A 27,967-nucleotide genomic window follows, 5' to 3' on the forward strand; every position below is an offset into this window, starting at 1 on the left:
TTCTTAATACAGCAACTCCACCTACACATTATAACCCAATATTCTTTTGTGTGTAAACACCAAGTGTGCATGCACCTAGTACCCAAAGCTCAGAGGAGAAGACTAGACCCCAAGAACAGGTCTACCCCTTCTTTCTTTCCCTGTGACTCAAGTCAGCTCCCTAACGCACTGTGTTAACAGCCCCAGCTCTGTTACTTTTTCAATTTCCCACTTTACAACGAGTTTCCAAGAGAACCATTTGGTCTCAGCTTCCTGTTGTAGGCTATGCAGGTGTGCACGTGCTCATACATGCTTAGCAAAGTGGTAAGGATGACCGAATCCCACTGTGGCAAACAATTCGGATACGACATTTGCTGGATTTGTGTGCATGTTTACGTATGTGTATAAACAGACATCTGTGTGTATACACAGAAAAGAAAGAAAATCAGAATTTATAGTTCATGGTATTTGGGTTATAAAGAATGCATATTAAAGTAACAGTGAGATATGTTTCATGACTCAAATGATAAATATGAAAAATACATAAATATCCAGGTTTAGAGGGAATACAAAGAGTATTTGTATATACAAAGAGTATACACAAATATCTAGGTTTAGAGGGAATACAAAGAGTGTGTTTTGACATGGTCCATCTGAAGTAATTGACAGCAAATTACTAATCCAGAATTCTTTAGTAATTTGTCCCAAAGAAATTATTAAGGCCAGGCACAGTGGCTCACACCTGTAATCCCAGCACTTTGGGAGGCCGAGACCAGTGGATCACTTGAGCTCAGGAGTTCAAGACCAGCCCGAGCAACATGGGAAAACCCTATGTCTACATTAAAAAAGAAAGAGAAAGAAAGAAAGCGGTGGGGGCAGAGAAGCAGGGGAGGGAGGGAGGGGGAGAGAGAGAGAGAGAAAGAGAAAAGAAAGAAAGAAATTATTAAGGACAAATGCAAAAATTTAGTTCCAAGAATATCCCATGATACATTAAGTCTTTAATAAAAATGAGAGACAATTTAAATGTTCAAAACAGTGAATCAGTTAAATCATGATACAGTCACTTAGTGGAATAGCATTAGCAATGAAAAATTATGATTTAAATCAGGACTTGGCAGATTTTCTATACAGAACCACTTTAGATTTTGTGGGCCGCATATGGTCTCTGTGACATATTCCTGTCTGTTTTTGTTTTCTGAACAGTGTCTTTTGAACCACCAGAGTTTGAGATTGTTGGTTTTACCAACCACATTAATGTGATGGTGAAATTTCCATCTATTGTTGAGGAAGAATTACAGTTTGATTTATCACTTGTCATTGAAGAACAGTCAGAGGGGATTGTTAAGAAGGTAAGTGTCTTCTCCTGTTAGGATCAAAACAGTTCTGAGTGGGCAATCAATGCACTTGACTGTCTCTTTTGAAAGGAAATTTGCAGTTGAACAATTAAAGCTAAAAGGTCAGGCTTCAGTATGGTCCGACTTAGGGAAGAAGTCACTATGGTTCATTCACTATTGATCTAAACCTGCAGCACAGTCTTCTTTAAAAGAATAAGCCACGGCCGGGCGTAGTGGCTCACACCTATAATCCCAGCACTTTGGGAGGCCGAGGCAGGCAGATCATCTAAGGTTAGGAGTTTGAGACCAGCCTGGCCAATATGGTGAAACCCCATCTCTACTAAAAATACAAACATTAGCTGGGTGTGGTGGCAGGCACCTGTAATCCCAGCTACTCCGGGGGCTGAGGCAGGATAATCGCTTGAACCTGGGAGGCAGAGGTTGCAGTGAGCCGAGATTGCACCACTGTGTTCCAGCCTGGGTGACAGAGCAAGACTCCGTCTCAAAAAAAAAAAAAAAGAATAAGCCACATGCACAATATCAAGGAACACACAGGAGAGGGTGTGGGAGGGAGATGCAGAGTACAGCCAAATTTCAGTGAACCCTGGAGAGATTTCTTTGAAAAGGAGGGTTTAGCTGAGCCACCCCTGAAAAGCATCTGTCGCTGCCTCTCTGGCCCTCACACACAGTAAGGAAGTGGTTTATCTGGCAGATTCTGTCCTCTCCTAATTTCTGCGAAGGACATGACTCTCAGTAACCTCAGGGTAATCTGGTATCAGACAGACCTGCATCTTCAATTTTTGTTGTCCCTATCCCTCCGAATGCTGGAATAAGTGGAAACAGACAAATTGCTCTCACTGGTGTAGCAGCAGCTTGTCTGTAGAGCCCTTTGCCAGGTATAAAACCCTTGCAAGTAAGACCAGCCTGAGAGATAATCAGGGTAGATGCATTTCTGGCAGAGGGCGCAGGAAGTTCAAAGGCTCTGAGGCTGGAGTGGGCCCAGTGTGTTTCAGCAACAGCAGGGAGAGGTGGCTGAACTGGAGTGACCACGTGGGAGATGAGGAGGAGGTGAGGTCAGAGGGTAAATGTGGCTGGAACTAGTAGGAGTTTGTGGGTCTGGGTCTTCTGAGTGTGATGGAAGCCCCTGGAACCCAAGGCTTAACAGGGCATCCTGGCTTGGCTGTTAAAAATAGACCACAGGGGCAAAGACGGGAGTTAGGAGACCAGCTAAGACACAATCCAGGGTGGCAGTCACTTAAGAGGCAGTAATAGATTACATGATTATTATCATTTTTCTTTTAATATCGACATGGATTATAATCACTACTCTAGGAAAAGGAGCAAAAATGGGGGAAAAATAAGTTTATGTGGCCTAAGGACTATGTGGAGTGTCATTAAATCTCCTGTTTCAATCATGTCTCATTTGTGTTCACCCCATAAGCAACTAACTCTGTGTTTTAGATTATGATTCCTAAAATAAGAGACTGAAGCTTATTAGGATATTGACTACTCTGTAAGAGGAAAAACTGTAGTTAATAGGCTTCTTCTTCATAAAGAAAATTAGCCTTTAAATTAAATCAAGAAAAAAAAATAAGCTACTGGTATAATCCAAACAACAGATGGTGGTGGCTTGGACCTTGATAGTAGAGGGGTAATGAGTAGTGAGAAGCCATCAAATTCTGCATATATTTTGGGTTTTTTGTTTGTTTGTTTGTTTGTTTGTTTGTTTTTGAGACAGAATTTTGCGCTTGTTGCCCAGGCTGGACTGCAATGGCATGATCTTGGCTCACTGCAACCTCCACCTCCCAGGTTCAAGCGATTCTTCTGCCTCAGCCTCCCTAGTAGCTGGGATTACAGGCACTCGCCACCACACGCAGCTAATTTTTTGTATTTTTAGTAGAAACGGAGTTTCACTGTGTTGGCCAAGCTGGTCTCGTACTCCTGACCTCAGGCAATCCACCCACCTCAGCCTTCCAAAGTGTTGGGATTACAGGCGTGAGTCACCGTGCCCAGCTCATAATTCTGCATATATTTTGCATGTGGAGCAAGACTAACTTCCCCATTAACTATGGAAGATGATGAATGAAGCAGGTGAGGGTTAGATAGGGTTAGAAGGTTTGGGACATGTTAAATTCCAGGTGCCTATAAGGAATCTAGGAGGAGACATGGGGAGGGAGCTGGATGTGCCAGTCTGTTGTCCAGGGGAGAACCCCTAGCTAGAGAGAGAGCCTGGGAGTCACTGGCTTCTTGGTGCATGTTGAATGCCCTGAGACCAGATGAGATCACCTGGGAATAGACACTCAGAGAGAAGACAAGACATCCAGTGACAGAGCCCGGGAACATTCCAAAATTTGGAGATCTGGCAAATAAGGAAGAAACAGCAAAATTGACTGAGAAAGAGCAACAGCATGGTAGGGAGAGAAGCAGGTGAGAGTGATGTCCCGGTAGCTGAGAGAAGAACGTTCCAGAAGGTGAAAGTGGTCTACTGAGTCCAGTGCTGTAAGTGGGACAATTGAAGAGGACTGATGATTGGATTTAGCAACATTGTGTCCTTGATAAAAGTAGTTTTAATAGAGTCAGGGGCAAAGAGCTGGTTGGAGTAGATTCAAGAAAGAGTGGGAGGAGAAAAATTGGAGACAGTGAAGAGAGCTCATTCTTCCAAGGAGTTTTTCCAAACAGGGAAGGAGATTGTGTGCTGGCCACTGGAGGGTAAGCTTTTAGTTTGTTGGGTCCTAAGTTTGTTTGTTTACAAAATCCTCCTCCCAAACAGAAATTTACAGAAAAACATTATTACTGAAGACTGTATTTGAGCTGCTAGGAATCCTCATTTATTAAACTGCTAGTAAGAATGTATTTTAGCCGGGCGCAGTGGCTCAAGCCTGTAATCCCAGCACTTTGGGAGGCCAAGGCGGGCGGATCACAAGGTCAGGAGATCGAGACCATCCTGGCTAACACGGTGAAACCCCGTCTCTACTAAAAATACAAAATATTAGCCGGGCGTGTTGGTGGGCGCCTGTAGTCCCAGCTACTCGGGAGGCTGAGGCAGGAGAATGGCGTGAACCCAGGAGGCGGAGCTTGCAGTGAGCCGAGATCGCACCACTGCACTCCAGCCTGGGGGACAGAGCAAGACTCCGTCTCAAAAAAAAAAAAAAAAAAAAAAAGAATGTATTTTATTTTATTTTATTATTATTATTTTTTTTAATTATACTTTAGGGTTTTAGGGTACATGTGCACAATGTGCAGGTTTGTTACATATGTATCCATGTGCCATGTTGATTTCCTGCACCCATTAACTCGTCATTTAGCATTAGGTGTATCTCCTAATGCTGTCCCTCCCCCCTCCCCCAACCCCACAACAGTCCCCGGAGTGTGATGTTCCCCTTCCTGTGTCCATGAGTTCTCATTGTTCAGTTCCCACCTATGAGTGAGAACATGCGGTGTTTGGTTTTTTGTCCTTGCGATAGTTTACTGAGAATGATGTTTTCCAGTTTCATCCATGTCCCTACAAAGGACATGAACTCATCATTTTTTATGGCTGCATAGTATTCCATGGTGTATATGTGCCACATTTTCTTAATCCAGTCTATTGTTGTTGGACATTTGGGTTGGTTCCAACTCTTTGCTATTGTGAATAGTGCCGCAATAAACATACGTGTGCATGTGTCTTTATAGCAGCATGATTTATAGTCCTTTGGGTATATACCCAGTAATGGGATGGCTGGGTCAAATGGTATTTCTAGTTCGAGATCCCTGAGGAATCGCCACACTGACTTCCACAATGGTTGAACTAGTTTACAGTCCCACCAACAGTGTACAAGTGTTCCTATTTCTCCACATCCTCTCCAGCACCTGTTGTTTCCTGATTTTTTAATGATGGCCATTCTAACTGGTGTGAGATGGTATCTCACTGTGGTTTTGATTTGCATTTCTCTGATGGCCAGTGATGATGAGCATTTCTTCATGTGTTTTTTGGCTGCATAAATGTCTTCTTTTGAGAAGTGTCTGTTCATGTCCTTCGCCCACTTTTTGATGGGGTTGTTTGTTTTTTTCTTGTAAATTTGTTTGAGTTCATTGTAGATTCTGGATATTAGCCCTTTGTCAGATGAGTAGGTTGCAAAAATTTTCTCCCATTCTGTAGGTTGCCTGTTCACTCTGATGGTAGTTTCTTTTGCTGTGCAGAAGCTCTTTAGTTTAATGAGATCCCATTTGTCAATTTTGGCTTTTGTTGCCATTGCTTTTGGTGTTTTAGACATGAAGTCCTTGCCCACGCCTATGTCCTGAATGGTATTGCCTAGGTTTTCTTGTAGGATTTTAATGGTTTTAGGTCTAACATATAAGTCTTTAATCCATCTTGAATTAATTTTTGTATAAGGTGTAAGGAAGGGATCCAGTTTCAGCTTTCTACATATGGCTAGCCAGTTTTCCCAGCACCATTTATTAAATAGGGAATCCTTTCCCCATTTCTTGTTTTTGTCAGGTTTGTCAAAGATCAGATAGTTGTAGCTATGCGGCATCATTTCTGAGGGCTCTGTTCTGTTCCATTGATCTATGTCTCTGTTGTGGTACCAGTACCATGCTGTTTTGGTTACTGTAGCCTTGTAGTATAGTTTAAAGTCAGGTAGTGTGATGCCTCCAGCTTTGTTCTTTTGGCTTAGGATTGACTTGGCGATGCGGGCTCTTTTTTGGTTCCATATGAACTTTAAAGTAGTTTTTTCCAATTCTGTGAAGAAAGTCATTGGTAGCTTGATGGGGATGGCATTGAATCTATAAATTACCTTGGGCAGTATGGCCATTTTCACGATATTGATTCTTCCAACCCATGAGCATGGAATGTTCTTCCAGTTGTTTGTATCCTCTTTTATTTCATTGAGCAGTGGTTTGTAGTTCTCCTTGAAGAGGTCCTTTACATCCCTTGTAAGTTGGATTCCTAGGTATTTTATTCTCTTTGAAGCAATTGTGAATGGGAGTTCACTCATGATTTGGCTCTCTGTTTGTCTGTTATTGGTGTACAAGAATGCTTGTGATTTTTGTACATTGATTTTGTATCCTGAGACTTTGCTGAAGTTGCTAATCAGCTTAAGGAGGTTTTGGGCTGAGACAATGGGGTTTTCTAGATATACAATCATGTCATCTGCAAACAGGGACAATTTGACTTCCTCTTTTCCTAATTGAATACCTTTTATTTCCTTCTCCTGCCTGATTGCTCTGGCCAGAACTTCCAGCACTATGTTGAACAGGAGCGGTGAGAGAGGGCATCCCTGTCTTGTGCCAGTTTTCAGAGGGAATGCTTCCAGTTTTTGCCCATTCAGTATGATATTGGCTGTGGGTCTGTCATAGATAGCTCTTATTATTTTGAGATACGTCCCATCAATACCTAATTTATTGAGAGTTTTTAGCATGAAGGGTTGTTGAATTTTGTCAAAGGCCTTTTCTGCATCTATTGAGATAATCATGTGGTTTTTGTTTTTGGTTCTGTTTATATGCTGGATTACATTTATTGATTTGCGTATGTTGAACCAGCCTTGCATCCCAGGGATGAAGCCCACTTGATTATGGTGGATAAGCTTTTTGATGTGCTGCTGGATTCGGTTTGCCAGTATTTTATTGAGGATTTTTGCATCAATGTTCATCAAGGATATTGGTCTGAAATTCTCTTTTTTGGTTATGTCTCTGCCAGGCTTTGGTATCAGGACGATGCTGGCTTCGTAAAATGTGTTAGGGAGGATTCCCTCTTTTTCTATCGATTGGAATAGTTTCAGAAGGAATGGTACCAGTTCCTCCTTGTACCTCTGGTAGAATTCAGCTGTGAATCCATCAGGTCCTGGACTCTTTTTGGTTGGTAAGCTATTGATTGTTGCCACAATTTCAGAACCTGTTATTGGTCTATTCAGAGATTCAACTTCTTCCTGGTTTAGTCTTGGGAGGGTGTATTTGTCGAGGAATTTATCCATTTCTTCTAGATTTTCTAGTTTATTTGCATAGAGGTGTTTGTAGTATTCTCTGATGGTAGATTGTATTTCTGTGGGATCGGTGGTGATATCCCCTTTTTCGTTTTTTATTGCATCTATTTGATTCTTCTCTCTTCTTCTTTATTAGTCTTGCTAGCGGTCCATCAGTTTTGTTGATCTTTTCAAAAAACCAGCTCCGGGATTCATTAATTTTTTGAAGGGTTTTTTGTGTCTCTATTTCCTTCAGTTCTGCTCTGATTTTAGTTATTTCTAGCCTTCTGCTAGCTTTTGAATGTGTTTGCTCTTGCTTTTCTAGTTCTTTTAATTGTGATGTTAGGGTGTCAATTTTGGATCTTTCCTGCTTTCTCTTGTGGGCATTTAGTGCTATAAATTTCCCTCTACACACTGCTTTGAACGTGTCCCAGAGATTCTGGTATGTTGTGTCTTTGTTCTCGTTGGTTTCAAAGAACATCTTTATTTCTGCCTTCATTTCATTATGTACCCAATAGTAATTCAGGAGCAGGTTGTTCAGTTTCCATGTAGTTGAGCGGTTTTGAGTGAGTTTCTTAATCCTGAGTTCTAGTTTGATTGCACTGTGGTCTGAAAGACAGTTTGTTATAATTTCTGTTCTTTTACATTTGCTGAAGAGAGCTTTACTTCCAACTATGTGGTCAATTTTGGAATAGGTGTGGTGTGGTGCTGAAAAAAGTGTATATTCTGTTGACCTGGGGTGGAGAGTTCTGTAGATGTCTATTAGGTCCACTTTATGTAGAGCTGAGTTCAATTCCTGGATATCCTTGTTAACTTTCTGTCTCGTTGATCTGTCTAATGTTGACAGTGGGGTGTTAAAATCTCCCATTATTATTGTATGGGAGTTTAAGTCCCTTTGTAGGTCACTGAGGACTTGCTTTATGAATCTGGGTGCTCCTGTGTTGGGTGCATATATATTTAGGATAGTTAGCTCTTCTTGTTGAATTGATCCCTTTACCATTATGTAATGGCCTTCTTTGTCTCTTTTGATCTTTGTTGGTTTAAAGTCTATTTTATCAGAGACTAGGATTGCAACCCCTGCCTTTTTTTGTTTTCCAGTTGCTTGATAGATCTTCCTCCATCCCTTTATTTTGAGTCTATGTGTGTCTCTGCACGTGAGATGGGTTTCCTGAATACAGCACACTGATGGGTCCTGACTCCTTATCCAGTTTGCCAGTCTGTGTCTTTTGATTGGAGCATTTAGCCCATTTACATTAAACGTTAATATTGTTATGTGTGAATCTGATCCTGTCATTATGATGTTAGTTGGTTATTTTGCTCATTAGTTGCTATAGTTTCCTCCTAGCCTCGATGGTCTTTACAATTTGGCGTGTTTTTGCAGTGGCTGGTACCGGTTGTTCCTTTCCATGTTTAGTGCTTCCTTCAGGAGCTCTTTTAGGGCAGGCCTGGTGGTGACAAAATCACTCAGCATTTGCTTGTCTGTAAAGTATTTTATTTCTCCTTCACTTATGAAGCTTAGTTTGGCTGGATATGAAATTGTGGGTTGAAAATTCTTTTCTTTAAGAATGTTGAATATCGGCCCCCACTCTCTTCTGGCTTGTAGAGTTTCTGCCGAGAGATCAGCGGTTAGTCTGATGGGCTTCCCTTTGTGGGTAACCCGACCTTTCTCTCTGGCTTCCCTTAACATTTTTTCCTTCATTTCAACTTTGGTGAATCTGACAATTATGTGTCTTGGAGTTGCTCTTCTCGAGGAGTATCTTTGTGGCGTTCTCTGTATTTCCTGAATCTGAATGCTGGCCTGCTTTGCTAGATTGGGGAAGTTCTCCTGGATAATATCTTGCAGAGTGTTTTCCAACTTGGTTCCATTCTCCCCATCATTTTCAGGTACACCAATCAGACGTAGGTTTGGTCTTTTCACATAGTCCCAAATTTCTTGGAGGCTTTGTTCATTTCTTTTTATTCTTTTTTCTCTAAACTTCCCTTCTCTCTTCATTTCATTCATTTCATCTTCCATCAGCGATACCCTTTCTTCCAGTTGATCACATCTGCTACTGAGGCTTCTGCAATCTTCGCGTAGTTCTCGAAACTTGGCTTTCAGCTCCATCAGCTCCTTTAAGCCCTTCTCTCCATTGGTTATTCTAGTTATCCATTCTTCTAATTTTTTTTCAAAGTTTTTAACTTCTTTGCTATTGTTTTGAATTTCCTCCCGTAGCTCAGAGTAGTTTGATCGTCTGAAGCCTTCTTCTCTCAACTCGTCAAAGTCATCCTCCATCCAGCTTTGTTCCTTTGCTGGTGAGGAACTGCGTTCCTTTGGAGGAGGAGAGGTGCTCTGTTTTTTAGAGTTTCCAGTTTTTGTGTTCTGTTTTTTCCCCATCTTTGTGGTTTTATCTACTTTTTGTCTTTGATGATGGTGACGTACAGATGGGTTTTTGGTGTGGATGTCCTTTCTGTTTGTTAGTTTTCCTTCTACCAGACAGGACCCTCAGCTGCAGGTCTGTTGGAGTTTACTAGAGGTCCACTCCAGACCCTGTTTGGCTGGGTGTCAGCAGCAGTGGCTGCAGAACAGCGGATTTTCGTGAGACCACAAATTCAGCTGTCTGATAGTTCCTCTGAAAGTTTTGTCTCAGAGGAGTACCCGGCTGAATGAGGTGTCAGTCTGTCCCTACTGGGGGGGTGCCTCCCAGTTAGGCTGCTCAGGGGTGAGGGACCCACTTTAGGAGGCAGTCTGTCCGTTCTCAGATCTCCAGCTGCGTGCTGGGAGAACCACTACTCTCTTCAAAGCTGTCAGTCAGACAGGAACATTTAAGTCTGTGGAGTTTCTTGCTGAGTTTTTGTTTGTCTGTGCCCTGCCCCCAGAGGTGGAGCCTACAGAGGCAGGCAGGCCTCCTTGAGCTGTGGTGGGCTCCACCCAGTTCGAGCTTCCTGGCTGCTTTGTTTACCTAAGCAAGCCTGGGCAATGGCGGGCGCCCCTCCCCCAGCCTCGCTGCTGCCTTGCAGCTTGATCTCAGACTGCTGTGCTAGCAATCAGCGAGCCTCCGTGGGCATAGGACCCTCCGAGCCAGGTGCGGGACACAATCTCCTAGTGTGCCGTTTTCCAGGCCCGTTGGAAAAGCGCAGTATTAGGATGGGACTGACCCGATATTCCAGGTGCCGTCTGTTTCCCCTTTCTTTGACTAGGAAAGGGAACTCCCTGACCCCTTGAGCTTCCCGAGTGAGGCAATGCCTCGCCCTGCTTCAGCTCGCGCACAGTGCGCTTCACCGACTGTCCTGTACCCACTGTTAGGCACTCCCTAGTGAGATGAAACCGGTACCTCAAGCAGAAATGCAGAAATCATCCGTCTTCTGTGTCGCTGGGGCTGGGAGCTGGAGACCGGAGCTGTTCCTATTCGGCCATCTTGGCTCCACCCGGTTCCAAGAATGTATTTTAAAAACTGTAAAACATGATACAAAAGTTATTATTCATGAAAGAGCTTTCATATCATCTTTTAAATTCTGAAGTGAAATGCATCTACAGGAAAGAAGAGGCAAGGTGTTTAAAGGGAGATGGCTGGGCACGGTGGCTCATGCCTGTAATCCCAGAACTTTGGAAGGCCAAGGCAGGCAGATCGCTTGAGGTCAGGAGTTCAAGACCAGCCTGGCCAACATGGTGAAACCCCATCTCTACTAAAAATACAAAAATTAGCCAGGCATGGTGGCGGGCGCCTGTAATCCCAACTACTCAGGAGACTGAGACAAGAGAATCTCTTGAACCCAGGAGGTGGAGGTTGCAGTGAGCCAAGATCATGCCACTGCACTCCAGCCTGGGCAACAGAGTGAGACCCTATCTATCTATCTATCTATCTATCTATCGGCAACAGAGTGAGACCCTATCTATCTATCTATCTATCTAATCTATCTATCTATTGATAAAGGGAGAAGATGAGAAACTAGACATCAGTCAGTTTTGTCATAGACAAGCTCTGTGACCTTGGAGAAGTTACTGAGCCACCCTGAGCTACAGTTTTCTCATCTGTTGAATGGAGATAATGCCTATTTTGCAGACTGTTTTGAAAGTCAAAAGAGTCAATGTTTATGAAGGCACTTTCTCAAGTGTAAAGTAGACACACACTGTCCATGAGAGAAGATAATCTTGTAAAAATGACGTCACAGAGACTTTTATTCCTCTTTGAAGACTTTTATCTCATTTATAAAATGAAGGCGCTAGATTAGATTTCATGGTTATAAAATATGTGTGTGTGCGGGTGTATATTAAAAGTAGATGTAGGTGTAGTTTTCTGATAAATTACTTGCTCCAGGTGACTTATAAATCCCTTTTCTTACCAAGCCTGTGATAAATCTAACCCTGTTTGTGATTTGAAGACAAATCCCAAAAGAGATTAAGGCCTGCCTCTAAATGAAATTCTCAGTCTTACTGATTTTTTGCTTATGTTTACAGCATAAACCCGAAATAAAAGGAAACATGAGTGGAAATTTCACCTATATCCTTGACAAGTTAATTCCAAACACGAACTACTGTGTATCTGTTTATTTTGAGCACGGTGATGAGCAGCCAGTAATAAAGTCTCCCTTAAAATGCACCCTCCTTCCACCTGGCCAGGAATCAGGTATGTTCATTTTTTTAAATTCATGTTTTGAGTATTCATGCTTTTACTCTGACGGCAAGCCTATTTAAAGAAAAGAATCTGAAATTCATGGCTCACTAAAGTCTTTCTTCCAATAAACACCTCACAGAGATGTTTTCTGTTGGTTCGTGTGTATGATCTGGTAGAGTCACTTTTATGTTGTCATACCAAAAAACAATCAGATACTACTTGATGAGATCAGAAATCTTGAAATGGAAAGATTTTATTTCAGGGAGTCAGGATTAAATTCAGCGCTGTGTGCCCTTTGTGTGGCCATTGCTGAAGCCAAATGCCAGAAGAGGTGGAGTTGCTTGAGACAGTGGTATACAGTGGCATTAAGGGGTGAAAAGGTGGAAGCAGCGAGGTTGGGTGCAGTTCATAGATGTGATCTGGCATCAGCTCTCGCTCATAGATGAAAGGGACCCTTGCCAGGGTGTACGAGAAAATCACTGATGAAGGCTGAACACCTTTCTGTTACACAGACATCAGAACAGTAAACAGTGTGATCCCAAACCACCTTCCCCTTTGGAGTGAGAACAATCAAGCCTCGGAACTCCCTGCTGATTGTTTTCTCAGGAAGTAGCCAAGTCTCCGCCTGTTTTACCAAAAATGAGAAGCTATGCAAGTCTCCCTCAAAGAAGCCCTTCTAAATGTCCCAACCCCAATGTTGGGGGAAAGAGGTCCCAATCCATATCCCAAGAGAGGGTTCTTGGATCTTGCGCAAGAAAGAATTCAGGGCGAGTCCATAAAGTGAAAGCAAGTTTATTAGGAAAGTAAAGGAATAAAGAATGGCTACTCCAGAGACAGAGCAGCCCCGAGGGCTGCTGGTTGCCCATTTTTATGATTATTTATTGATGATATGCTAAACGGGGTGGATTATTCATGCCTCCCCTTTTTAGACCATGTAGGGTAACTTCCTGACATTGCCATGACATTGTAAACTCATGGTGCTGGTGAGAGTGTAGCAGTGAGGACGACCATCTTGGTTTTGGTGGGTTTTGGCCGGCTTTACTGCAGTCTGTTTTATCAGCAAGGTCTTTACGACCTGTATCTTGTGCCGACCTCCTATCTCATCCTGTAAGTTTCAGTGCCTTAACTGTCTGGGAATGCAGCCCAACAGGTCCCAGCCTCATTTTACCCAGCTCAAGTTGGAGTTGCTCTGGCCCAAATGCTTCTGACACCAATGGAAGTATCTGTAATGTTCTGATTTACCAGAATAAAAATAAGGTAGGATCTATAAAGAAATTACTTCGGTTGTAAACCAAAATAAAATTCTAAGGCCCCCAACCAACTGAATGGATCCCCCCTCTCAGCCAAGGGCCGAGTAAAGTAAATTAACCTGAAACACTAGTTCAGGCCATGATGGGAATGAGTGGTCCAGACGTGCCTCACTAGACCTTCCTACCTTTGGAATTCAGGCACAGCTGGCCAGCACTAATATTAAAACAGAAACCTTAAGACTGACAAAAAGATGCTTTGTAACACTAATATCAACATGATGGATAGCAGGCCCTAAAAGAAACCAAAGTATTTTACCCCAAAATACATTTCTTTGACATATTTTGAAATGGCCCTGCAAAGCTATCTCTTGCAGGAAAAATCTGCTTTCTATAAAGAACCCCCTTCCCAGTCCAGGTCTTCTTCCTGATCCAAGAGAGAATTCACTAAGAGTCTGGCACTTTTTTGAGTCCGGTAAGAAACATTTACAATCTGTTCTCTCCGAAGCCTGCTACCAGAGGCTTCATCTGCATAATAAGAACCGTGGCCTCCGCAACCCTTTGTCTTAACCCAAATGCTTCCTTTTATTAATTCCAAGTTTTAAATCAGAAAATCTTTGAATCTACGTATGACCTGGAAGCCCCCACTTCGAGTTGTCCCACCTTTCCAGATTGAACCAGTGTACATCTTACATGCCTTGATTGATGCCTTATGTCTCCCTAAAATGTATAAAACCAAGCTGCACCCTGACCAAGGGTTCTCGGGATCTCCTGGGGCTGTGTCATGGGCCATTGGTCACTCATATTTGACTCAGACTGAATCTCTTCAAGTATGTTACTGACTTTGGCTCTTTTAATTGACAAAGTGATACCGTCATTTGTGAATGAAGTGAGCTACGGAACGTTGCCTGGCACATAACAGTGCTCTGTGTTGGCTTCACTACAGGGCAGTATGATTTGATTCTCTAGTGTTCCTCAAGACCAGATGATGCACAGGCTGGTTCTAAAAGAAAAAACATGTCAAACACCTTTAGCGTAAGTTATTTTTATGTCAACAAATACAGGCAAACCTCAAACTGCATATAGATTCTGACTACAGCTCTTTCAAAAATATAAATCCAAAATAAATGTGCATATCTTTGTTCTAACACCAGCTATCTGACACTAACTAGTTGTCCAATGATTCCATTCATTTCTGATACTACCCAAGGTTAGCACAGACCCCACAGGTTAAAGGCTCAGTCCCACAAAACTGCCTGCCCCCACTTCAAACGCCAGCCACAAGTCCTGGGTGACAAGGTTCCCTGCACTTCCATCTGACTTGGCTATAAATTCAGGAGTTCCCATGACCTCCCTTTAGGTTTGATAATTTGCTAAAATGACTCACAGAACTCAGGAAAGTGTTATGCTTATGATTACCATTTTATTATAAAGGAATTGATGGACAGCCATTGAAGAGGTGCACAGGACAAGGTCTGAGAGGGTCCTGAGTGCAGGAGCTTCTGTCCCTGGGGAGTCAGGGTGTACCACCCTCTCTGTATATTCATATGTTCATGAATTTGGGGACTCCCCAACCCTTGGTGTTCACAGTTTGTATTGGGTTTCATTATGTATGTGTGATTGATTAAATTACTGGCTGCAGGATTGAACTCAGTCTCCAGCCCACTCCCGTCCTGGATAGAAGTCAAATGGGGGAGTTGGAAGTTCCAACCGTCTGACCATGTGGTTAGTTTTTCTAGGGACCAGCCCTCATCCTGAAGCTGTCCACACCCTGCCCCGTCACCTCACAAGCATAAACTCATATATGGCCCCTAAAAGGGGCTTGTTAACAAAAGACACTCCTATTGTTCAGGAAATTCTACAGATTTTTGAAGCTCTGCCCCAGGAACTAGGGACAAAGACTGGATATATATGTACATTTTATTATATCATTGATCTTACATACAAACAAAACTCTTATAGACAATAAAAACTGAAATTAGTGACCTGGCAGACAGATGGTGGTTTATTGAAACTCAGTCCCCAATTCCAAGGTGAACGTGTTGCTAATGAGAAGGCACAAGCTCCTTGGAGGTTGATGAATTCTGTGATGACTCACTTTCTCCCCTGACTCTTTTCCATTTCACCTACTAAGAAATGTTCATGTAACAACATCCTCTCAGGTCATTCCATTTTTACTTGGTGTGAACGTGTCGTGTTGCACATCAAGTCAGCCCTCATTCTTTGATTATTACCCAAGACAGGTCAAGTACTGCTCTCTTTAATTATCCAAATACTGTACCTGATGTCAAATTCTTGTTTGAAACTCAGGAAGCAAATAGGTTCAGATAACGTGGCCTCTGTCACTACCTGCTTGCCATCTGACCTACCCTTAACTAGCCAAACTCAGAAACCAGACAGGTTTGGATGGTGAGGGGTCTTGGAAGGATAGCCTGAGACCAGCATTAACAGGCTCAGCAGTAAGCACTGCGATCCAATCCTAGGGCAGACTGATGTGGGGGGATTTTAGCCCAGAGATCTGGAGAAACACCTTCCGCTTGTCAAGCCCTAAAATAATTGTTTGGCCCTTTTATTAATATTAAGGCCCTAAGGAAAAGCTCTATTCATTCATTTGACAAATGTTTATTGGGGGCCTATTATGAGCCAGATTCTCTTCTGGATATTGAGGATTTAGCAGTGAACAAAATAGATTAAAAACTTCTCACCTTGTGGAGCTTACATTGCAGTAGGAGACAGAATAACAAGATCAACATGTAAAATAGATAGTATGTTAAGTAAGTACCACAGAAAAAAATTATGCGGGAAAGGAGGTGAGGGGGATGTTAGGTGGAGGAGAGTGGGTTGCTGTTTTTAATAGGCTAGTGTCTTGATTTGCCTTTGCTAGAAGCAGAGCCTGGGATGTGAATTCATATTCAAGTGTGATTTATTGGTGGGGGCATCTTAGGAGAAGAGGAAAGAGGGAACAGGTAGGGATAGGGAGAGAGAAATTAAGCAAGCATGTGGCTCTCGGCTGAGCCTGATCCTAAGGGGTTCTCTGAAGCATGAACCGTATCCCTCAAGTCAGCAGCCAGTCAGTTACTGGTGGCGATCTATGGCATGGCCTGCAGATGAGGCAGCCCACTTTGGGGCAAGGGCAGTTCTTTATGTGTCCAGAGTTGGTTCCTGCCAGTGGGTTCCTGGTCTCGCTGACTTCAAGAATGGAGCCACGGACCTTCCTGGTGAGTGTTAACAGCTCTTAAAGATGGCACAGACCCAAAGAGTGAGCAGTAGCATGGTTTATTGTGAAAAGCAAAAGGACAAAGCTTTCACACCCTGGAAGGGGACCTGAGTGGGTTGCCACTGCTGGCTGGAGGTGGCCAGCTTTTATTCCCTTATTATCCTATCCCATGTTTGTTTCTGTCCTATCAGAGTGCCCTTTTTTCAATCCTCCTCGTGATTGGCTACTTTTAGGATCCTGCTGATTGGTGCATTTTACAGAGCACTGATTGGTGCATTTTACAGAGTGCTGATTGGTGCATTTTACAGAGTGCTGATTGGTGTGTTTTACAGTCCTCTTGCGAGACAGGAAAGTCCCTGATTGGTGCATTTTACAATCCTCTTGTAAGACAAGAAAGTTCCCCAAGTCCCCACTCCACCCAGGAAGTCCAGCTGGCCTCAACTTTCACTTAGAGAAGGATCAGCTCTGAGAGATATCAGCAGACATGTATGGCAGCAGTAGTGGGTGTGCACTGACTGGAAAAGGGGACATGGGCAGGCCACCCACAGCATCCACCACAGATGGCCAGAGATGGCCTTCCTGAGAAGGTAGCATCTGAGTAAAGACCCAAGGGAAATGTGATAAGCAGAGTAATGGCCCCCAAAGATGTCTACATCCTAATCCCAGATATGTGAACAGGCTAACCTCTATGCCAAAGGGGCTTGTGGGTGTGATGAAATTGAAGATCTTGGCTGGGCGCAGTGGCTCATACCTGTAATTCCAGCACTTTGGGAGGCCGAGCCAGGTGAATCACCTGAGGTCAGGAGTTCGAGTTCAGCCTAGCCAACGTGGTAAAACCCCATCTCTACTAAAAATACAAAAATTAGCCAGGCATGGTGGCATGCATCTGGAGTCCCAGCTACTTGGGAGGCTGAGGCAGGAGAATCACTTGAACCCAGGAGGTGGGGGTTGCAGTGAGCCAAGATGGTACCACTGTACTCCAGCCTGGGCTACAGAGCGAGACTGTGTCTCAAAAAAAAGAGAAGCAGGAGACTCAGAGGCAGAGAAGGAGCTCTCACAGCAGCAGCAGAGGTCAGAGAGTGAGGATGAAGGAGGGGGCCATGAGCAAAGGAATGCAAGTGGCCTCTAGAAGCCGGGAAAGGCAAAGAAATGGGTTTCCCCTAGAGCCTCCAGAAGGAGTGCAGTTCTGCCAACATCTTGATATTTTTTATCCCAGTGAAACCCATTTCGGATTTCTGATCTCCAGAACTATTAATATATTTATATTGTTTTATGACACTAACTTTCCATCATTTGTTACGGTGGCAATGGGAAACAAACAGAGGGTGAGGAAGTGAGTCACGCAGACCTATCAGGGGAAGGAGTTCCATATGCGGGATTCATCAAGTGCCAAGTCCCCGAGGCAGGATGTGCCTGGCACGGCACGGCAGGAGTGAACTGAACAAGGGAAGAATAGTAACAGTTCGGGTCAGAAAGGATGGAGGAGCCTGAATGACATAGAAGTTAGAAGCCATTGGAAGAGATGGGGGCCCTCAGAGGGTTGTGAGCAGGTTGCTTTCCGTGATGTGACTTAGGATGTAAAGGGAACATCCACATGCCTTGAAGTGGGAGCCAGGTGACCCCTGGGCTGATTACTGCAGTCACCCAGGGGAGAGGCAGTCTTGCTTGTTCCAGAGAGGTAAGTCCAGGAGGAACTGTAAGAGACTGATGTTAGTCATCACTAATCTTTTCATAAAGTTCTTTCTCTTTTCCATTAAAGATCATAGTGATCAGATATTACCAACCCGTTGCTCAGTTCAGCCCTCTGCTTGTGAGGTTTCTTATTTTTTGTTTAAAATATCTCCACAATGAATCCAGAGACAGACAGGTTTGTCCAAGGCCAAATTTTTAAGACACGACCTGGTCTCTCCTTTCCAAGATGGGTTGATCTGGCCCATCTTTCATGAAGAAGATAGTTAACAGCAGTAACATTCAATCACAGCTTCTCTTTTCTGAGTCGGAACATTGATGGGATTCATCTCTTTTCAAATATGAATATTTAAAAATAGCATGCATGTATAATTGTCATGACCCCAAGTGAGATTTGTATTTTTTAGATTATCATCAAGCTGAAAACAAACAAAAATTCTAAGTTCTCGTAAAGAATTCACAGACTCATGAGAATACCCCAAATTGAGAATATTATCCTAGCATATTAACTACAATTTACACAATTTGGTTTGGAGGATGTCCTATTAAATAGATGACATAGAGTGCTTTGTAGCTGTTATATGCAAGTTGGATGGGTACATGAGTCACAATCTCTGTATTATGCCATTCCTTCCCCAATGAAATCACTTTGGTTTCCAGTACCCCTTTCAAGAATGTAAACTCTATACATGTCAGAATTTTGTATCCTAAAGGCTGCCTCTGTGGCTAGGTCTGATTCTGGAACTGTCATTGATATGACAATCCAATCCTTCACACTCTCTTGATGGAAGTGAGAGTGGATTCTTGAACCCTTTGCTATCTAACAGTGCAAGGGTTTTTACTGAACTTCTTTCTATTCATTCCTTAACCTTCTGGAAGACTTAGAGTGCATAATCCATTTTGATTTCCTTTTTTCTCCCCTTTATCTATTTTTGCCTGAGGCTATAGTTCCAGGATTAATACTAATGAAGGCCTTTCTGGAAGTGCAGGAGAGCCTTAGTGATATAACAACTGATTTTTCAGTCCGGTCGCACTTCGGGAAAATAACTATGGTCAGTCAAAAAGTTGAAATTTTCCAAAAGGAATTGATGAGAAACTAAGGGGAACTGTTAATAGAGCAAGGCAGGTTCTGCAGAGCCCTGATTTGGGGCCCCGGCGTGGCTCAAGTCCAGCCTCAGAATGACCCAGTTGTTTGTTTTCAAGCAAACTTTCCTTCCCCACTTCTTCCTGCCCGCAGCGCATGCTAACCAGTGTGGCTACCAAACGTTTGAGATGTGTTTCATGTGACTGAGAGACCGAGCTCTTAATTCTGTTTAATTTTGATCATTTAAATTCAGCCAACTGCAGCCAGTGGCTACTCCACTGGACAGTGCAGTTATAGAACATAAACTGAAAGAAATTTTACTTTTAAAAGCTAAGTCTATTTTATTGTTTAAAAAATGCACACAGATTATTCTCCAGTCTTTGGTATTTCTCAATATAAAACTTTTTTCAAACCTTCAGTTTCTTGATCATCTTGTAACACCAGACCAATGTACATTTATTTCCATCTGCAATCGTCGATTGCATTTTTTGAAATAAAGTCATTTAATTTTTCATCAACAGAATCAGCAGAATCTGCCAAAATAGGAGGAATAATTACTGTGTTTTTGATAGCATTGGTCTTGACAAGCACCATAGTGACACTGAAATGGATTGGTTGTATATGCTTAAGAAACAGCCTCCCCAAAGTCTTGGTAGGTAGTTTTTTTGTTTTTTTGTTTTTTTTTTCTATCTTCGTTTTTTATTTTAACTTAAGAATTTGTATTTATATAAATATTTTCACAGAAGAAAATCTCATTTTCTATAAACACCAAAATGCTTTCTCACTCTGAGTTCTTTTCCATATCTATAAATATATATTTTGCAGAGTTTTTTGTTTGTTTTTGTTTTTATTATACTTTTAAGTTTTAGGGTACATGTGCACAATGTGCAGGTTAGTTACATATGTATACATGTGCAGTTGTAAGTGTATCTGGGCATTTTATGTTTTTTTTGTTTTGTTTTTTTTTTTTTTTTTTGAGACAGAGTCTCACTCTGTCACCCAGGCTGGAGTACAGTGGCATGATCTCAGCTAACTGTAACCTCTGCCTCCTAGGCTCAAGCAATTCTCGTGCCTCAGCCTCTCAAGTAGCTGGGACTACAGGTGTGTGCTACCACACCTGGCTATTTTTTACATTTTTAGTAGAGACGGGGTTTTGCTATGTTGGCCAGGCTGGTCTTGAACTCCTGACTTCAAGTGATCCACCTGCCTTGGCCTCCCAAAGTTCTGGGATTACAGGTGTGAGCCACTGCACTCAGCAATGTTTTGTTTTTTGTTTGTTTGGTTTTTTTATACTTCATCACCTATAATTTATAATGATCAGGTAGAACTTCATTATTATTAACATACCATTTTTCATTTAACCATTTCTCAGCTATAGGGCATTTGGATTTCTTTTCCTTTCTTTTCTTTGGTCATGATGAATAGTACAATAAACATTTTTATATGGATCGTCTTTTTATTTTGGATTACGTCAGTGGAACATATACACAAAGTGGATTTATCCTATAAAAAGATTTAAAAAGGGCTGGGCGCAGTGGCTCATGCCTGTAATCTCAGCACTTTGGGAGGCTGAGGCAGGTGGATCATTTGAGCCCAGGAGTTTGAGACCAGCCTGGGCAATATAGGGAAACCTTGTCTTAGAGAAAATAAAAATAAATTAGCCAGGCGTGGTGGCACATGCCTGTGGTCTCAGCTACTCGGGAGGATGTGGTGAGAGGATTGCTTGAGCCCAGGAGGTGGAGGCTGCAGTGAGCTGTGATCGCGCCACTGCACTCCAGCCTCGGTTACAAAGTGAGACCCTAGCTCTAAAAATATATAAATATCTTAAAAATATAAAGAAGCAGCCAAAGGAGAGGAAGCCAAGAGGAGTAAGTCAGAACATAGTCTATGTGGCCAGCAGCCTGCCTGGTTTGAAAGGCAGCTGCTCCCACTCACTAGTCACAAACCTTGAGCAAGTTTCTTAACCTCTGCACCTCATTTTCTCATCTGTAAAGTGGGCATAAGAATAGCAAGCCTGGGCCGGGTGCGGTGGCTCACGCTTGTAATCCCAGCACTTTGGGAGGCCGAGGCGGGCAGATCACGAGCTCAGCAGATCGAGACCACGGTGAAACCCTGTCTCTACTAAAAATACAAAAAAAAAAAAAATTAGCCGGGCGTGGTGGCGGGCGCCTGTAGTCCCAGCTACTCGGAGAGGCTGAGGCAGGAGAATGGCGTGAACCCGGGAGGCGGAGCTTGCAGTGAGCCGAGATTGCACCACTGCACTCCAGCCTGGGCGACAGAGCGAGACTCTGTCTCAAAAAAAAAAAAAGAATAGCAATCCTGGCCAGGCGCGGTGGCTCATGCCTATAAACCCAGCACTTTGGGAGGCCGAGGCGGGTAGATCACGAGGTCAGGAGTTCAAGACCAGCCTGGCCAACATGGTGAAACCCCGTCTCTACTAAAAATACAAAAATTAGCCAGGCATAGTGGCGGGCGCCTGTAATCCCAGCTACTCAGGAGGCTGAGGCAGAGAATTGCTTGAACCTGGGAGGTGGCAGTTGCAGTGAGCCAAGACCACGCTACTGCACTCCAGCCTGGGCAACAGGGCGAGACTCCGTCTCCAAAAAAAAGAACAGTAAGCATACCTCATAGAGCAGTTGCAAGGGAAAGGTAAATTATATATAAAGCACCAAGAGTCATGCCCAGCATATAGTAAGCATGGTGTAACTGTTAGCTGTTATTATTGCTGTTATCATCATCATCTGCATCATCATTCAGTCAATCTCATTAAGTTTATTTTTTATTTTTTTAGAGGCAAGGTCTCGCTAAGGGTTGGAGTGCAGTGGCTATTCACAGGCGCGGTCGTAATGCACTACAGTCTGAAACTCCTGAGCTCAAACAGTCGTCCTGCCTAAGCTTCCCCAGTAGCTGGGATTACGAGCGTGCATCCCTGTGCCCCAATGATTAAGTTTTATTATGTAAAAAATAAAGAGCAAACAGTCACAGCTGATATGGACTCTCTCTCTCTTTTTTTTTTTTTTTTTTTTAAGAATTTTCATAACTTTTTAGCCTGGCCATTTCCTAACCTGCCACCATTGGAAGTCATGGATATAGTGGAAGTCATTTACATCAACAGAAAGAAGAAAGTGTGGGATTATAATTATGATGATGAAAGTGATAGCGATACTGAGGCAGCGCCCAGGACAAGTGGTGGTGGCTATACCATGCATGGACTGACTGTCAGGCCTCTGGGTCAGGCCTCTGCTACCTCTACAGAATCGCAGTTTATAGACCCAGAGTCCGAGGAGGAGCCTGACCTGCCTGAGGTTGATGTGGAGCTCCCCACGACACCAAAGGGCAGACCTCAGCACTTGGAACTCTTGAGTGGGCCCTGTGAGAGGAGAGAGAGTCCACTCCAGGACCCTTTTCCCGAAGAGGACTACAGCTCCAATGAGGGGTCTGGGGGCAGAATTACCTTCAATGTGGATTTAAACTCTGTGTTTTTGAGGGTTCTTGATGACGAGGACAGTGACGACTTAGAAGAAGCCCCTCTGATGATATCGTCTCATCCGGAAGAGATGGTTGACCCAGAGGATCCTGACAATGTGCAATCAAGCCATTTGCTGGCCAGCGGGGAAGGGACACAGCAAACTTTTCCCAGCCCCTCTTCAGAGGGTCTGTGGTCTGAAGATGCTCCATCTGATCAAAGTGACACTTCTGAGTCAGATGTTGACCTTGGGGATGGTTATATAATGAGATGACTCCAAAACTATTGAATGAACTTGGACGGACAAGCACCTACAGGGTTCTCTGTCCCTGCATCCTAACTTGCTGCCTTATCATCTGCAAGTGTTCTCCAAGGGAAGGAGTAGGAAACTGTAGAGTGTTCCGTTCTTCCAGGTGACGTCACCTATGCACATTCCCAGTAGGGGGACCATAGTATCATTCAGTGCATTGTTTACATATTCAAAGTGATGCACTTTGAAGGAAGCACTTGTGCACCTTTCCTTTACACTAATGCACTTAGGATGTTTCTGCATCATGTTTACCAGGGAGCAGGGTTCCCCGTGGTTTCAGAGGTGGTCCAGGACCCTATGATATTTCTTTTCTTTTTCTTTCTCTCTCTTTTTTTTTTTTTTTTTTTGAGACAGTCTCATTCTGTCGCCCAAGCTGGAGCGCAATGGTGTGATCTTGGCTCACTGCAACGTCCGCCTCCCAGGTTCAAGTGATGCTCCTGCCTCAGCCTCCCTTGCAAGTAACTGGGATTACAGGTGCCTGCCACCATGCCCCGCAAATTTTTGTATTTTTAGTAGAGAGGATTTTACCATGTTGGCCAGGCTGGTCTCAAACTCCTGACCTCAAGTGATCCGCCCTCCTCAGCCTCGCAAAGTGCTGGGATTACAGGGGTGAGCCGCTGTGCCCTGCTGGCCCTGTGATATTTCTGTGAAATAAATTGGGCCAGGGTGGGAACAGGGAAAGAAAAGGAAAATAATATCAAGAGCTGCAAAGGAGGCAGGAAGGGAGGAGGAGAGCCAGGTGAGCAGTGGAGAGAAGGGGGGGCCCTGCACAAGGAAACAGGGAAGAGCCATCGAAGTTTCAGTCAGTGAGCCTTGGGCACCTCACCCATGTCACATCCTGTCTCCTGCACTTGGAATTCCACCTTGTCCAGCCCTCCCCAGTTAAAGTGGGGAAGACAGACTCTAGGATCATGCATGTGACTAATACAGAAAGGAAACATGGCATCGGGGAGAGGAATAAAACCTGAGTGCCATATTTTAAGGTTAAAAAAAAGCAAATACAAAGATGCTTCAAGATCTTCAGGAGAAGTATGGCATAAAAGTTTCAGAGACCCTATTTGACAATTTTCAGAGTGCTCTCTGTGCTGATTCCGAATCCGAATCGAGTGTGTCAGCTGTGATTACAGTTCCTGTGAATCTAGGCCGGGTTGGGGGGTTGTGGGTGGGGGAAGGGAAGTCTGACCCCGAGCAATTGTTCCTGCCTGTAACCCCAGCACTTTGGGAGGCCTAAGCAGGCATATCGCTTGAGGCCAGTAATTCGAGACCAGCCTGGGCAACATGGCAAATCTGTCTCTACCAAACAAAATTAGAAAAATTAACTGGGCGTAGTGGCATGTGCCTGTTGTCCCAGCTACTTGGGAGGCTGAGGTGGGAGAATGGCTGGAACCCAGGAAGCGGAGGTTGCAGTGAGCCAAGATCACGTCACTGCACTTCAGCCTGGGTGACAGAGCCAGACCCTGTCTTTAAAAAGGGGGTTGGTGGGGAGAGGTTCTAGAATGTCATGTAGCAACCAGTTTAAGGACTGGGACTCAGGGATCCAACTCCCACAGTTTCCCTGTGTGACCCTAGGCATTTGACTTAGCCTCTCAGAGCCTCAGGTTTTTTGTTTCTGAAATAAAAGGATTGGACTAGGTAATCTCCCAGATCCTAGGAACCCAGGAGAAAGATGAGAAAATGTACAAGAATGAACACTCAGGTGGAAATGTTGCAACCCTGAGAAGCCCCCAGGATGAATGAAAGGCACAGGACCCTCTTACCCCTCACCCCTCCCCCACTCAAGGGCTGGTTTCTCAAACCTTTCTCTTAGGCCCCTTCAAAGGGGGAAAACTAAAAATTATACAAGTTATAGCTCAAGGACTATAGATTATTTATATGATTGCTCAAAAGGATAGGGCTGTGAGGAGGGGGGAAACACCTTATTTAATCTAATGAAATTCCATAGGAGAGAGACCTTTTGTATATGGAATCAATTTATCTGCCTTCTCAATGCATCTGTCATATTCTGAAAGATTCTGGGTTGATCTTTTGGGATAACCTCTATGGCTGTGAGTGTGTGTGTGTGTGTGTGTGTATTTTTTAAAATTCTGTATAATGGAGATTGGTAAAAAATAATACAGCAGTACTTTTTTAATACAAACTTGGTGTGGTCTTGAGTTGTTTTCCGTTGGAGAGTGTACGTGTGCCACAGATTGGTGCACCTGCTGGCAATCTGGTGCAATCTCTAGGATTGCACCAACTCCCTCTAGCTCTTCTTGGTGGCCTGCAGGGGCCTAGGGTGCATTCACTTCCCTCTGCTTGACTTTACGTGGTGTTCTAGCGTCAGACATCAGGCGATGCTGTACATTACCCAAGACATTGGACAGCTCCGGATTTTCCCATCTAACCACTAATCAAGTTAAAAAGAGGAAATTAACGCTTTCTCAGTAGTCTCTGAAAGAAACTAGTTATTTGCATAAAGATAACTTGGTTTTGTGTTGTTTATCCCTGGGGAGGAGAAGGGTAAAGAAGACCCTCAAACTGGATTTGCTGCTGAAGTGCTTTTAACTCACCTGTGCGGAGAGCGGACTTCAAGAGAGGGCGTGCCGGTGCTCCGGACAAAACCTGGGGAATACTGAAAGCCACCACCACCACCGTCATTCCAGCATCCAGTTCTCAGTCCTGGGTTGGTGGTGTAGGGCATTTATTTGACTTGACGGCGCCTTTCAAAGCTTGCGAGGATCCCTTCCTCTTCCTCGTGTGCATCTGCCAAGCCGGTGCCCCGCGCCTCGCGGGCGGACCCGGGCTGGTGGGCGGGGCCTGCAGCGGGGTAGGAGCCCGGTCGCCCGGCCCCTCCCCACCCCGCCACGCCCCGCTCCGCTGGTTCCCGGAAGCGACCGCGGACAAGCGCTCCCGGGCGCGGGCGGGGGTCGTGTGCTTGGAGGAAGCCGCGGAACCCCCAGCGTCCGTCCATGGCGCGGAGCCTCGGGAGCTGGCTGGGTGGCTGCCTGCTGGTGTCAGGTGAGGAGTCCGCGGGGAGGGGGCGCGCTTGGGAACCGGGAGGCCCCGCGAGATGCCACCCCGATCCCATCCGTGGGCGCCCTGCAAGTGACTTAAGAGGCATCGGGGCCTCGGGACAAAAGATGCGAACGCCACGGCCGGCTGCTGAGACGCAACTAGGCTGCTGCTGCCGTCGATTCTGTAACAGGAGAAAGCCCCGTCCGCGCCCGGATTACAGACCGTCTGGGCCCTAAACTCAGGGGGAGACTCCCGGCGTCTTTTGACTCCCTGTCCTCCTGCAGCTCTCTGCTGGCGGGCGTCTAAATAAAGTAGCTTCCCCAAAAGACCCAAGATCCCACCGTGGCTGTCATCTGACCCTTCTGGAGACCATCAGTTCAAGTGGAGGCCCCCACCAGCCCCCGAGTGCCCTGACAGCCCTCCCCAACCCGAAGTCTGCCCCCTCAGTGCCAGCCCTCCCTACAGATGTGCCTCCCATCACCCGCTGCACCTCCCCTCCTTCCGGTTCAGGCCTGAGCAGCCTGAAATCTGGATTCTGCCCCCCCAGCGCCCCAGCTCCATGGCTTCTAAACCTAAATCCATTGAAACCTTTTCTGACCTCCTCTAAATTGACTGTCTAGGTTCCAATAACACCATGGTCACCTCCTTCCTTTCTCATGAACTCTTCCCTGGCCTTCCGGGATACCCCTCCGGTTTCCCGCCTACTCGTCAGGCTGTCTCTGCTTGGGACCCTCCTGCTCTGTCAGGTTTCTATGTAGCTAATTGTGATGCCCAAGGCCTCTTCTCTCCTTCCCTGGCACTGTTCCTTTGGGGGATTTCAGCCAAACCCTGGCATTAAACACGGGCTATAGGCCCATGACTCGCACATTTATATCTCTCTTGGTACCAGTTGGGTGATGGGTGGTGGTTTATTATAGTCTTCTACTTTTCTACTTGCATGTAGGTTTCAAATTTTCTTTTCTTTCTTTCTTCTTCCTTTTTTTTTTCTTTTTCTTTTCTTTTTTTTTTTTTTTTTTTTTTGAGACAGGGTTTTGCTCTATTGCTTTGCCCAGGCTGGAGCGCAGTGGCTTGATCGCGCCTCACTGCCACCTCCGCCTCCCGGGTTCAAGCGATTTTCCTCCCTCAGCCTCCCAAGTAGCTGGAATTACAGGTGTGTGCCACTACACCTGGCTAATTTTTGTATTTTTATTGGAGATGGGGTTTCGCCATGTTGGCCAGGCTGGTCTCGAACTCCTGACCTCAGGTGATTCATCTGCCTCGGCCTCCCAAAGAGCTGGGATTACAGGCGCGAGCCACCATGCCTGGCCAGGTTTCGAATTTTCTATTAAAAGGTTTGAAAATAATTTCTGTCTCTAGCCCACATCTGTTCTTGGTGTGACCTCTGGGCTCATTCATCTGGCTGTCTCCCTGACGTTCCTACTTCAGCCTCTCCCCAGCATCTCCAACCTAATGCAGCTCAAATGGGACTCGTGAGTTCCCCAGCTGAGCTCCAATCGGGGCACCAGCTGCTTAAGCCCAAAATGGACATTGACCTCAGCTTTTATGCATCAAATGTATCAGGAAGTCTCCAGTTTGTTTTTACCTCTGGAAATATATCTGAAATCCACATACCCCACCCTACCCCCTCATACCTTTCTGCCACCACGCAAATCCAAGGCTCCTTTGTCTGTCCCCACTTTACTCCTGCCCCTCCAGAAATTTATCCTCATGGCTGTTCAAAGAAAATCTAGCCTCCTCAGCACAGCCAACCCGTCTCTGTCTCCCTCCCTCACCCACGTGGCCTTTGAAGACATGGAGCCATAGAGGAGAACCAAGTACTGGATGTGGGCTTTCTCATGGGCTTCCATTTTGAGGAAAAAGGTTGTAAATGTTTTTGTCTTATTTTCATAGCATTGGGAATGGTACCACCTCCCGAAAATGTCAGAATGAATTCTGTTAATTTCAAGAACCTTCTACAGTGGGAGTCACCTGCTTTCGCCAAAGGGAACCTGACTTTCACAGCTCAGTACCTAAGGTGGGTCTGGCCTCACTATTGGCAGGAACGCACTGGAGGAGCCAGCCCTGGGCTGGTCACTGGGTTGGGCCACAGGAGGAAGGGAGTCTGACTACGGTCACC

The 27,967-nt window shown here is 44.6% G+C and overlaps 2 protein-coding genes across 15 annotated transcripts in view; both read left to right on the forward strand.

Moving 5' to 3' along the window:
- Positions 1 to 25,005, forward strand: part of IFNAR2 (interferon alpha and beta receptor subunit 2) — a 42,730-nt gene extending 17,725 nt beyond the window's left edge. For 3 of the 13 annotated variants that reach the window (XM_030806088.1, XM_030806087.1, XM_030806089.1), the window contains exons 6-9: positions 1,183 to 1,328; positions 11,688 to 11,856; positions 19,603 to 19,733; positions 22,111 to 24,994. In XM_030806088.1, coding sequence (XP_030661948.1) covers positions 1,183 to 1,328; positions 11,688 to 11,856; positions 19,603 to 19,733; positions 22,111 to 22,821 — 1,157 coding nt within the window. In that variant the 3' untranslated portion in view covers positions 22,822 to 24,994. The other 10 variants (XM_030806097.1, XM_030806096.1, XM_030806095.1 and 7 more) reach the window with 7 other exon arrangements.
- Positions 25,006 to 25,472: 467 nt separating this feature from the next.
- Positions 25,473 to 27,967, forward strand: part of IL10RB (interleukin 10 receptor subunit beta) — a 31,049-nt gene continuing 28,554 nt past the window's right edge. Inside the window, exons 1-2 of one of the 2 annotated variants that reach the window (XM_003263868.4) lie at positions 25,473 to 25,854; positions 27,742 to 27,865. In XM_003263868.4, the coding sequence (XP_003263916.1) occupies positions 25,806 to 25,854; positions 27,742 to 27,865 (173 nt within the window). In that variant the 5' untranslated portion in view covers positions 25,473 to 25,805. Of the gene's footprint in view, positions 25,855 to 27,270; positions 27,866 to 27,967 lie in introns of those variants that run through there. The other variant, XM_012501891.2, reaches the window with a different exon arrangement.

The sequence above is a fragment of the Nomascus leucogenys genome, chromosome 25 (genome assembly GCF_006542625.1).
Source record: "Nomascus leucogenys isolate Asia chromosome 25, Asia_NLE_v1, whole genome shotgun sequence".
NCBI lineage: Eukaryota > Metazoa > Chordata > Mammalia > Primates > Hylobatidae > Nomascus > Nomascus leucogenys.